This window comes from Schistocerca piceifrons, chromosome 4, assembly GCF_021461385.2.
Source record: "Schistocerca piceifrons isolate TAMUIC-IGC-003096 chromosome 4, iqSchPice1.1, whole genome shotgun sequence".
NCBI classification, from domain to species: Eukaryota; Metazoa; Arthropoda; class Insecta; order Orthoptera; family Acrididae; genus Schistocerca; species Schistocerca piceifrons.
In genome coordinates this window covers 761131656-761145239 of record NC_060141.1, presented here as the reverse complement: position 1 = coordinate 761145239, position 13584 = coordinate 761131656, and the positions used below count along the sequence as shown (strand labels likewise).

The window sequence follows — 13584 nt, the reverse complement described above, 5'->3', positions numbered from 1 at the left end:
TCCTACTTTGTTTTTGTAACTCTTTCCATCTTGGTAAACATAGTTGCTGCAACTACTTATCGTCACTTATTCCTGTCTCTTTGTGGGCACCGCCAGTTATTAGCCTGTCTACATTTATGGTTCGCCATATCTCATATGTACCAGTGCTCTTCAATAAAATTCGTGTGCAAAATATTTTGTAATACTTCTTCACAGTATGAGATTTATGTTTAGTTGAATGGATACACGTTTAATGGAAGTTACGAAAATATTGACAAATTTGTACTGACGAACTCCAGTGAGCGAAGAGTTATCGCAGAAATGCATACGAAATTTCATAAATAGGTTTTTAGTGATTATTCTAGAAATATACAGTAGCTGAAGTTATTGGAGGGACCAGGAAGACTAAGTCAGCTTGTACTTAATTCCAGTCTTTTCACGCGCTTTCGCCTGTACAGTGGATGAAGATAAACAGAAAGCGCGGTAGGCACAAAAGTCGCTTGGAGTAGACGTGGAATGTCACTACAATTATTCGACCGTGTCCTTCGTCTGTAGACTTTCGGTAAGAATTCATAACGTTCGCAGATAAAATAAGGTCGCCTGTTTTAAGAAAGCTCATGACGCACGAGCCGATAAACTACATATCGTAGCGAAGATAAAATAGCTCTTAGTGGTCGACGGTTAGTACATATGAAACAAACACCTAGAATACGAGCTCAGTCGGACAGCGCCATGATACGTTTAATAGTGACGACGTTATGTCTGCTTTTCGCTGTTATTTGTTGCGGTAAATATTACACAGTAGATATTTCAATTGTTTGATGTTGTATTTACACATAAGTGATTAAGGGAAAGAAGACGTGTACTTCGCGTTATACAAAGTGCCAGGAAATGCAGAATGTTTAAGACCGCAGTTGTAATTAATGTAGGAAAAGTATTTATGTACTTTAGCCCACAAAAGACAAAGAAGGGTAGCAGAAGTTATCCACAAAACTACTGTCCAACATTCTTGACAGTGTTTGGTGTAGAATCTTAGAACATATTCAGAGCTCGGTTGAAATGACATACCTTGAACAGAATGACTTCATCCATGTTAACCAGTATGGAATCCGAAAACACCGATCATGTGAAACCCAACTCGCACCTTCCTCGTGTATCGTATGGAAGGTGATGGATCAATGCAATCAGGTAGATGCAGTATTTCTTGACTTCTGATGAGCATTTGACTTAGTATCACACCTATACCTGTTACCGAAAGTGCATCTGTGCAGGGAGCGAACGAAATTGGTGACTGTATTGAGGATTTCTTGGTAGGGAGGATTCAGCTCGTTGTCTTGGATGGAGTGTCATCGACGGACGTAGAAGTAGCTTTAAGACTTTTGTCCACTACAAAGTTATTCCCGCAAGTAACTTTTGGATCAAGAACTTGCGCAAGTTTTCCTCTGTTAGTCGCTTGGGCAATGTTATTTCAGAAACTTGCCGCAAGCAGGTGTGAAGTGTTTGCACTAGAGTCACGTTGTGAGATAGGCAAGTGCTCAAAAACCAGAGCAACCGGGAATGTTATTGCATTATTATTATTATTATTATTATTATTATTATTATCGCAAAAAATCGTGACAATAACCAAAATTTTAAGAAAGAAGACGTGTTTAGGTGCAGATATGGGCGCAGAGGTGTACCAGTACATTTTTAAGCTCTCAAGAAACGTTATTGAATGAACGGAAAGCAGAGGACACCGATCACATTAAAAACTTTCTGAAAATGTTGTAAGCAAGTTTTGAACAACTTTAGTCCATTGCATAATCGACTATTTGGAAACAGAATACAATAATGTAGCAAGCTACTTCATCAAGAGATGGCATTTTAATTACTCTTAGATTTTTAGCAGGAGGTAAGAGAATAAAACACTAAAGTATCAAACAAACGAACTATTTATTTTCATTAACGACATACATACTTTTTTTAATTTATATATTCTCAGAGTCTGCAGCTCGTGGTCTCGCGGAAGCGTTCTCGCTTCTCGAGCACGGGATCCTGGGTTCGATTCCCACTGGGGTCACGGATCTTCACCTGCCCCAAGATAACTGGGTGTTGTGTCGGCATCATCATAATCATTCATTCTCATTATGGTCGGAGGAAGGTAACGGCAAACCACCTCCATTAGGACCTTGCCTAGTACGGTGGTGCGGGTCTCCCACGTCGTTCCCCTGCGCTCTGCTAAGAAGAATGGGACTTCATTTCTATTTCCATATTCTCAGAAGATCCTTTTCACTCGTTCACATATATCTTCTGTGAACCCATGTATATGATTTCTCGCATCGTTCTCGACTGCTGTCAGGCTCTATTTGAATGTTTGTAAAGAGAATAACAATTAGATGTTAGTAGTATGGTATTTCATAAGCTCACTCAAACAATCCACTTAAACAGAACATTTACGAAACGATTATCTTGTGAAAACTTCATTTCGATGAGATCAGATAAAATAATTACTTCATCTGACGACCTATGCATTGTTGAAATGTAATTTTTGTCGTCAGAAATCCAAACAGTAGCGCTGGCATTCTCTGCATAAACTTACAAAATTGTTTGTTGCATTACGTGTTGTAATTTTTTTTGCTTGATCCTTTTGGCAACGCTCTAAACTCAGATGGCACATAGTCTCCAAACAACTGATATACATCAGCAGACTTGTGCACAGTTTCTAGTGCATTCTTAACAATAACATTAGAATTTACCTGATTACCTTCATTCGTTTGGAAAGAAGTTCTTGTGACTTTTGTTTCATTAACGTAGTTCTTTCCTAGAAAACAGTATCTGTGTCACATTCATTTTCCTTCTTTTCTACATCTGATACTTGAAATAAATATCATAATGTAGTATGTATCTTTCTATTAACGTGGATAAATTTCAGATCAGTAGCTATTTTCAATAATGTTAGGTAGCTTCAACAGTTAAAGAATGGTTACAAATTGCTAATGGTTTTGAAAATGGATGGAATTTTCCAAACTATATCGGTGCTATGGATGTAAATCATGTAGTCACCTGCACTCCTACGAAAGGAGGCAGTGTGCGATTTAATCATAATGACACCCACGATATTGTGTTGCTAATACTGATTAGACCAGACTATACAGTTCTGCACTTCAATGTTGTCAGAAATGGTTGGATGTCTGATGGGGAATTCTTAATAGTTATAAACTGTTAGAATGCCTTGAGCAAAATAATTTGAGTTTACAATTCCTTGAATATTACCAGGTAGAACTGTACAGCCACCATCGTCATTGTTGCTTAAGATGCATTTGCTTTGCTGTATTATGATTCTCTATCCTTTTAGAGGGAAACCAATGAAAAACTGGGTGTTCAGTTATGCTTCTCTAGAGCAAGAAATGTTTCTGGAAACTATTTTGGACTTATTTCCACACGGTTTCAAGCACTACAAAATCCAGTCCTTCTAACCCCAGAAAAATCGAGCAAAACCTCCAAAGTAATTTGTGTCTCGCATTACTTTTTATGCATCACTTCGCACGTCTGACGTTCGAGATTCACAAACGCCAGGAGAATAACGCAAAGACAGATGGGTGAGAATAATTATATGGGAACGTGAAACATACGTAACTGACCACAGTCAACCAAGGAAGTGAGAAATGAATTTAGATCACTTCTTTTTGCCAGAAGGAAAAGTAATTTGGCAATACAGACGTCTTTAAATGTTCGCTGAGTTTTTAATGTTAAACTGGAAATGCATTGCATTTGTAATAAAAGTAGTAAATGCTATTTGTAAAGTGTAAAATTTGTTTCACATACCAAATTATCCTCTGTTTCCTTGGACGTATGGTCGTGTGAAGATTATGATTTTTTTTCGTATTCAAGACTCAGTTGTGTCACAGTCTCCCCTAATATTTTCTGTATATTACTCTTCCTTAATTCTATTTTTAAAGTGCACATCCTTTGTGTCCCACATATACGGAAGCACTGCGCACACTGCTCTGCAAAATTTAACAACGACATATATAAAGTAATATAGCATATTTAACAACTCTGTGGAAACGAATGAAAGAGCGGTAGCTTGTTGCCAGACGTCTATCAGTTGTGCACAGAAAGCTGGACATGGTATGAGGTCAGCGAGAGTATAGCGCTAAATGGAGCTGGCATTGCAACAAGAGGCAGTTGACGGAACTGGAAAGACATTGTGCGACAATTAGTGAGCAGTTAACGTGGTGATGTTGTTTGTGACAATATAGTCCAGAAGTCACATTTGGGTGACTTCACAGGGGGAAGAGTCATCAGGAAACTGGAAGAAGGACGATGTGTGACGGGTGTAGCCCAGAAATTTGGTATTGCTCACATCATTGCTTCAAGTGTGTGGAGAGCACTCTGAACCACAGGCACTGCTATCCTCCGAGAGGAGGTGATCGAACACAGTCAACTATAGCAGCAGGTGACTGCTTCATTGTGCAACAGGGAAGAAGAGGCCCACCTCGAACAGTGGGTACAATTGCAACCACATTTAACAGAACTGCAAGGCATGCTCCACAGTGGCAAAGAGACTTCATGGTGGTGGCCTCTTTGCTCAATGTTGTCTTCTGTTGATACTCGCACATTGACTGTTGATGATGGTGCCAAGAGCATAGGGGCTAGACCAATGAGGCATGTGGTGACTTGCTCTTCTAGGATGAGAGAATATTCTGTCTGAATACTAATTTCTGGTGTACCTTGATATGGTAAGAGATGGGAGCATGTAACGAACTTAGGATAATTCTCAAATGTGATCCTTTTGGTAGTCTAAATGTTACAGTGTGGGGAAGCATTGACCCACAAATCTCAGCAGTCAGTGTTACTGTGACACTGTACTCCTTTCTGATGTGTGTGTTTTCAAGGATGGATTTAGCCCTGACTTAATTTTTATGGATGACAATGCGCGCTGCACCAAACTGTGCATGTGAAGGAGCTCTTGGAATGGCGAATGGACTGGCCAGCCCGTTCCCTCTACTTAAGTCCAGTTGCACATGTGTGGGGTGCATTGGGGAGATTTATTGCAGCACGTCCACATGCACCAAAGACCACCCAGCAGTTGTCAAACATAGTGGTTGGAGGAATGGACGACCTACCATTAGAACTTTTCACCAAACTTGTGACCAACTTGGCAACACGTCACAGGGCACGCATTACTGTCTGCAGTGAATACACATCCTATTAATAACTGTGTCTTTCCTTTTGTAATGTCCAGGGGACCATCAAAAATCGTGGTGACTTCAGTGTAATTTTTGACATTAAATAAAGTGTAATATCTGTTCACCTTATTGTGTGTTTACTTCAGTTACCTCTGTACTATCCTGTATGAGTTCTTTCAGTGTTTGGTCCAAGTTTTATTGAGGTATTTTACTTTTGGTGGAACATAATGCGAAGGTTACTTTCGTCCTGAAGTTCTGTGCACCAGTGTATTAACAATTGTACTGTCTCAAAATCTCACATCTATTAAGACACTGATACTGGGTTTTTCGTATCTGAATATGCATACATAACTTCTGCATGTTCGAGAGAAATTTCCAGCAACTGACAAGTTTGGAATGAAGCTGCAGCAAGAAGACTAAACAGTTTCCACTGTCCTGTAGGTGCAAATTCTTCAGGCTGATGAAATTGCAGAACTCGACTGTCTGGGGTTGCTTCCACGTCAAAAAACTTCCAGAAGTAGCTCCTGGAAGTGACGTGCGGAAATTTACTTGATAGTAGACACACATCTTTAGATTTGCCTCAGGGAGATGTATTGGGACCCTTGTTGTTCATGTTGTACACAAAAGGTATGGCCAAACTTTCAGGAAACATGCCTCACGGGGTGACTTGGGACAGTGGGGTGACTCGGGACATTTTGACAGTGTTTTGTTTTTTATTCCGTTGGCAGCAGTGGGTGGCCAGAACTGTGTTTTGCTCATTGTTATCATTTATGTGATGGTGTGCTTATGTCCTCAGGTTGAAGGGAACAACTTGATATAAATGTAAGTACTACTTTCAAATATTTGATAATTGTCAAAATATTAACAAAAAATGATAGTGAAATAGGAAGGCCTGCTGGTTGATATGGATTAATAGTGGAAATGTGGTTAATGTTTAAATGAGATCCCCACTTCTATCTCTCATAATAACCACAGAAAGATAAAAATTGAGGCCCATATTTTGGACTGAAATTTTCGATTTTGAAAATGACAGCAAATTTGGGGTGACTTGAGACATGTCGTTGATTGGCAGAAACCTTTAATTAGACTTAACTAAAGAGAGTTGTATGCACAAAAGCGCATTAAAATGAAGTTATTGGTGTTTCTTATACACATTGAAGTCATTGTTAGTATTTGCTTATTGTCTTATGGTTAGGTTAAGGGGTTAGGTTAGGTTATGTTAGGTTACATCACATTTGATATTACTGTGTGTACTTGTTTATCAATGTGTTTGGTTTTGCAGTATAGTTTGAAGAACATATTACTTTAAATATCTACAAGAAAACTATTAATGTTGTTTCAGATGCCTAGAGAGTATATTAGGAAGGTTGGTGGTAGGCCTTACAAACGATATGTTACAGAGAATCTTGCAAAAGCTGTGACAGATGTTCAAGCTAAAACTTTGTCTGTAAGACAAGGAGCAGATAAGTATGGTGTCCCCAAGAGCTCTATTCAGAGATGGGTATCATCAGCAAAAGACTCTCCACCCAAGAAAGCCGGTGGCCAAACTTCTCTCAGTTCTCATGAGGAAGACCTCATAGTAAACAATTTGGTAACTGCGAGTGACTGGGGTTTTCCCTTGACTTCAATGGTATTAGAGCAATTGTCAAACAATATCTAGAAAGGCTCAGAAAAAGAGTGAAAAAGTTTAATAATAACCTTCCAGGACGGGACTGGATTGTTTCTTTCCTAAAAAGACACAAGCAAATTCTGTCTGAGCGATGGTGTATGAATATCAAAAGAGCGCGTGCTAAAATTGTCCAAAAAATGATGCAAGAATATTTTTCTGAACTTCAAAAAAGTTTAGATGGCATTCCTCGTGAAGCAATAATCAATTATGACGAAACCAACATTACTGACGATCCTGGAGTTAAAAGTGTCATTGGCCAAAGAGGATCAAAATGTGTGTACCGTATAATGGACAGTTCAAATAGTAGTATCGGTATTAGTGTCATATTCTGTGGCACAGCTAGTGGTGAGCTGCTTCCACCTTATGTAGTTTATGGTGCATCGCATGTGTATGATACTTGGAGGCAGGGCGGCCCAAAAGGTGCACTCTATGGATATTCAAAAACTTCCTGGTTTAATGAAATTATATTTTCAGATTGGTTCGAAGGAATCATACTTCCATCTGTGAAAAAGCTGCCCAAAGAAGTGCCGAAGGCTGCAATAGGAGATAACTTGTCCAGTCATATCTCTATAAATGTTTTACAGAAGTGCAGGGAGCCTAACATTAAATTTATATTACTGCCACCCCATTCAACACATCTGTGCCAACCTCTTGACATGGCTTACTTCTGTCCACTGAAGGCTGAGTGGTGCAAAGTTTTAGAAAAATGGAAGCTGAAGAATCGGGGTCCTATTACGAAGGACAAATTTCCTGCCCCACTGAAGAAGACGCTCAACGTTATGAATTACAATGACCAAATGAGACACGATTTAAAAGGCGGATTCAAGAAAGTTGGAATTTTTCCATTCGATCCACAACAGATCTTGAAACTCATTCGCAAAACTCCTGAAAATAAAGGTGACTCTCAAACGCTGGACAATGTATTTCATACATTTTCGCTTCAGTTGTTCAGAAAGGAGACACAGCCACTTCGTGTGAGACGAAAGAGACTTTCTGTTCCACATGGTAAAAGCATTTCAAATGTAGATTTGGATGATCTTGATGACTCACACTCTCATGACAATAGTGACACTAATGCTCCATTACTACCTTCAACTTCTAAGCCTTTTGATGAAGACAATTTAAGATCAGAGAGTGAAAAATATCTGAGCTATGATAATGACACAGATGATCATCTTTCAACTGACGAATACAATGAGCACACAGATGCCACAATTAGAGAAACTAATACACCAGTACCTATCACTTCAGAGGATGAGTTAAATGAAGGTGACTTCATTTCTGTACTGTTTAACTATGTTAGTCGAAAATGTCAGGTTGTTCTGAAAATGTTCATAGGAAAAATATTGGCCATAAAAGATTCCAAAGTGAAAACTTCATTTTCGAGAAAGTTTCAGAAGGAATCAGACATTTATGTTTTTCCAAATGTAGAAGACATTCAAGAAGTTTCTATTTCACAAGTTCTGTGCTAACTTGTTCCTCTCTTTGTTCGTTGTGGTCGTTACAAGTTCCCGCATGAAACTGCAGAGTACCTAATGAGAAAGAATCTAATTACTGTAATTAAAAACATCATGAAACAATTCATTTTTCTACATTTATACATGTGAAACACTATTTTAAGACAATAAATATCATAAAAATTTCTTTTGATTGTTTTTTAACTTTTCAAGATTTGTTTTTAATTTTAATATATCATAATTTTGATTATTTCATCTTAAAAGACACTAAAATTGGTGTCACATATTTAAAATAAAAAAAGTGGGCAAGTGCCAGGAAATGTTTTATTTCTGTGTTAGAGCTCAGCTTCTACAACTCTTCAACACATTAATCATGGGATACATGTAGGAAGAGAACATAATTATATGCACAGTATGAAATACTTTCCATAATGAAATTTTCAAAGTGTCCTCTGTTAGCAAAGATAAATGCACCAACCTGCTGTCATATTGAATTCCTGGTGTGCTGATGTATCCCTGGAGAATGGCATACTGTTTGTCAGCCTTCCATAATACAGCTATGTAAATTCAGTACATCTTGTACCAGGATTGCATGCACAAAATCGTTGAAATGTCTCTACAAGTCAAGTGGGTTTAGGTCTGGAGAGCGTGGAGGCCAATGAATTGGTCCACCTCTGTCAGTCCAGCTCCACTGTTCATGAAGCACTTTTTTTGTCACATTCATAATGGTACATGTTCTTGTTGAATGGGCAGAGTATTCTCTAAGAACTTAAGATAAGATTCTCTGTTGAGCTGAGGTGGGAGAATATGAGGCCCTAACAAACAGTAGCCTAGGATGCTGGCCCAGATTTTGGTCATAAATGCTTGTTGCTGATGTGACTGCACAATTTCAGTGGGATTCTCGACAGCCTATAATAAGGAATAGGAGTAGGCCCAAAACTGGATCTTGTGGGACTGTCTTCACGATTTCGCACAAAAAATGTTTTCTCCTTCCAAGCCTGTTTGAATTGTTCAGCACAACTTTTTGGCATTCTGATTGTTAAGTATCATTCCAAGATTTTTGTTTCCTACGATTAGTGAGATTACAAAGAGAAACAGAAAATGAGCTCTAAACCACAAATATAGCATTTTTGGATCAAAATTCATATACTTTATCCTCCAGCCATTGAACTCAAATTATTAATTAAAAATTGACTAAATACCATGAAACAAAAGTCGGTAAATTTATAAATTTTAAGCGAATATAAAGAAATACTAAGAATTGACATATTTCACACACACAAAATTAATACTTTAAACAAAAACAGTTCACAACAATTTTTTGGTTTTTTAAACCCAATAAAACGCTTTATTATCCATTTTTTATAATCTAATAAATTATTTAAAAAAATTGATAAAATATTTTTTTCACTTTTTAACATTGAATAATATTTACACTGTTAAAGAATCCCATAAAATTCATATATTTTTGTATTAAAAATAAGTAATTCCTTTATTTTAAATTTTTAAAAATCTAATAAAATTTTTATTTTCTGTTTTTGAAAATACAATAAAAATTTATTTTTCATTTTTTAACCCAATGAAATGTGTAATTTATCAATTTTTTAAAATCTAATAATTTTTCCCTTACATATCATAAGAAAATAAAAAAACTTATAAATTAGCTCTCCCAAACCCAGCTTCAATGTGTTTTTCAATTTAAAAAAATGTAATAAATTATAACCAATGAAAATATGATGAACATATGGAATGAATTTAGATTTAACATAAATATTTAGGTCAAAGATAAAATAAGCCAAGAGAGAAACAGGAAAAGGTCATACTTACCACTGTTATTTTAAAATAACTTTAAGTGCAAAACATTTAAAAAGTATAGAACATAATATTGCTATTGATAATATTAAAGGAATTTATGCTGTAGGTACATTTGACTATTAATTCTATAATTATAATAACTATTTGTTTCAAATATAGGAACTAACAGAACAATGAAACACTTTTCTTTTAACTTTCAAAAATTTGTGAATCATCACACTAATACAAGTATTGATCACGATTTTTTTTCTCATGAAATATTGAAAGAATCTCATAATTTAACAAAAAATATTCGAAGATTACATTTTTTATATATTATTTTTAATGACTTCTCATTAAATAATCAAAAAACAGAAATATATTTTTTGAATTATCACTTTACATTGTATATTGACCATAATAAGCTAAATTCCTTTTTCCATAAAATTATCAAAGCTTAAGTGTCATCGGGAATTTTATCATTAAAAGTAGAACAGAATTTCATTGTTGTTTTTTGATTCGCCCCATATTTTTTCTTTGAATCATTTACAACATAAATTTGTGTTAAAATTATAAGGGTTTTTACCAATATCTCCTTTTAAACATGTTATTTATTTAAAATCACACAATGAATCATAAGCTTTTAAAAACTTATTTGTCACATTTAAGGTCCACATATCTTGATGAAAAATTATATTTTTGTAATTTAACAATCTCAATAAAAACAAAAAAGGTATATCAAATTCAGCAGAATAATGACTCAAGATTATTTTTATAGCTCAGTCTGACAATTTCCATTGTAACTCAAAGAAGGATATTGCTATTTTAAGGTTTTTAATCTTTGTTTGCTTAATCATAGTTCATAATCGGAATCATATTTAACAATAGGTTCTCTATCTTCCTATTTTCGATGACAATTTTTCTATCTTTTGGAAATGTACCATTAATTTCGACTTTGCCATCAATTAATCAGACCATCTAAGAATAGCACCTCTAGTTAGAATTTAAAGTAAAAATATAATTAAATCTCCTTCCCATGCAATTTCTTTATAATCCTTAAAAAATTACCAATCATATCTTATGGGTGAAGTACTTCATCTTCTTTTCTTTTTATTTTGCCATAATTAACAATATGTTCTCCCACACAACTTTTATCAGAAAGGCAAAAAAGTTAAATTTAAAAAATCGATAAACAAATAAAAGGATGTTCTGTTCCTGATAAGAGAATACATCTTCAATATACATTATTAAATGAAGTTCTTTACATATTTTATATCTTATTTCTAAATATTTATTACCTGTATAAGAAATATCATGTTTGTACAAGCTTCATCTGATGGATTTATTCCTTTCTTCCCTCCAGCTGGTCATTTTCATAAATTTATTTGTGGACCACAATAATTATAAACAGGAATATACATTTCAAATGATAACTTGTTAACTAACATATTAACTAATAATTTTTCATATTTTTTTATTTGGAAAATGTTGGAGCTAAATTATTCAAAAATGTAATTATATATGTTATTCCTTTTCAATTACTGATGAAAAGTCACTATTTTTATTTTTTAATAATTCCATTGTTCCATTTTTTACATTACAATAATTTATTTTCTAGCTGTTTCACTCCATAAATAACTGTTAATCAATCAAAGAAATCTCTAATCTCATTCATGCAAATATATTCAATTGCTTTCTGGATTTTTTTTTTAAATTTTAGCATGAATTTCAGTCACCCATAATATTTTGAAGAAATAAACACTGATGACTTCTTTTAACAGATATTTATTATTACTACATTAACCTAATTAATTTTATTTGGATTATTATTAGAATATAGTACACCTCCTACATGAAACACAACCACATAGTTTGATAAATCGACAGCATGAATTATTTTATTCATATTATCCATAGTAATTTGTATTTTAGTGTAGAAACTCGTTAATCTGTCTGGTGTGTCATGTTTTATCACCCACTGTTAATCATGATCATTGAATTTTTCTAGAAATCCATGAACAAATTAAATATATTAACAGGTCTTAATCCAAAAACTGCATCTTCACTGTTGATGATATTTTCTTGTTGACATATTCTAGCAATCATCCACCAACACTAATTTCTTTTGTATTTGATGGTTGTTTTTCATTTAACATTTTTCTTTCTTTGGTATCTTCTTCATATTTATTCACTAAATTTGATACTTCTATTATGTTGTATGATTATAGTATCTGATTGGTGGTATATCATTAAATTCAGCTAAATAATGTGTTTGATGATAATAAGGATATATTTGTCTAATGAATTCTTTAATTTCTTCAGCTGCTTTTAAGACTTAATTTCCTTTATCTTCGATTGTAGCATTAATGGGTATATTTCCTTTTTTTATATTTTTCAAATTCGTTTCTAGGGTGTTTTTACCATCTTTTGAGTGTTCCTTTGTTTTCTATTTCGTTTAGCTTTTTTAACAACCTCCAGGTCATATTTTGGTAATGTCTATTAAGGATAAAAATAATTTAATTTTTTTGCTGTTTTATATTTAACATTAATGTTTATCTTTAATGATGGATATTTTTGTTATCACTTATTTTTATTTTTTGGAATTCTTTAATTTTATTTCTCTAAGTTCCTTATTACTTTTTTCATGTATCCATTGAAATAAATCAAAATTTATCATTATTCCCACATTTCATACACAACTCTTTAAAGTCATCGTATTTCAAATCACCAATAAGAAATTCATAACATATATGATTTAAATTAGTGACATATTGTCTAAAATATTTTAAAACATTTAATAATCTTTTACTATTTTCATTTAGTAAGTTTCAATGTTTTTGTGCTAAATAAAAACAATCTTATCCTTTATATCTTGATCTAATAGAGTGTTCCTTAACTAAATCTTGATTTTCAAGAATAAAAACATCAAATAAGACAACTGAATTTTTTTATAAACTTCAATTGATACATTTATAAATTATTTTGTACGATAGTAACAATTTTTTATTGTCATTACTTTCAATTTCTTTCACATATTTGCAGATGAGTATTTCGTTTGATCTAATCTTCTAGAAAAGTATATAAATGATTTATTTTACCTCAGTTTTCCATAGTGCAGCTAAATATAATATTCAAATGTTAATGTTTTTTTTCAAACTCCACTTCGTGATTTTACTAGATATTGAATAGAATTTGGTGAATGTTTTCTATGTTTATTTTTATGTTTTTTTCTAGAGTTCTTATTTTTAGTTCATAATCTCCTTTTCAACTCATGTATTCTAATAATACCTCATTAATGATATATGATTGGCTTAGTCTTGTAAGGGGTGATTTATAAATTCTCAAAGAAGGATTAAATCTTCCAACAGACGGGAAAAGCCACATTGATTAGTTTTTGTACACATTTTAAACTCCAAATTTTACATCAAAAATAATAACTTAAATTGTGGTGGAGAAACAATAACAAATCCAGTTGGTGAATATCGTCTACTAAATTTAGAAAATAATGCACACT

The 13584-nt window shown here is 33.9% G+C and overlaps 1 protein-coding gene across 1 annotated transcript in view; it reads left to right on the top strand.

Moving 5' to 3' along the window:
* The first annotated feature begins 663 nt into the window (after positions 1 to 663).
* LOC124795391 (chymotrypsin-1-like) overlaps positions 664 to 13584 on the top strand; it is a 191291-nt gene continuing 178370 nt past the window's right edge. Inside the window, exon 1 of the mRNA XM_047259403.1 lies at positions 664 to 766. Within this exon, the coding sequence (XP_047115359.1) occupies positions 670 to 766 (97 nt within the window). The 5' untranslated portion in view covers positions 664 to 669. The remainder of the gene's footprint in view (positions 767 to 13584) is intronic.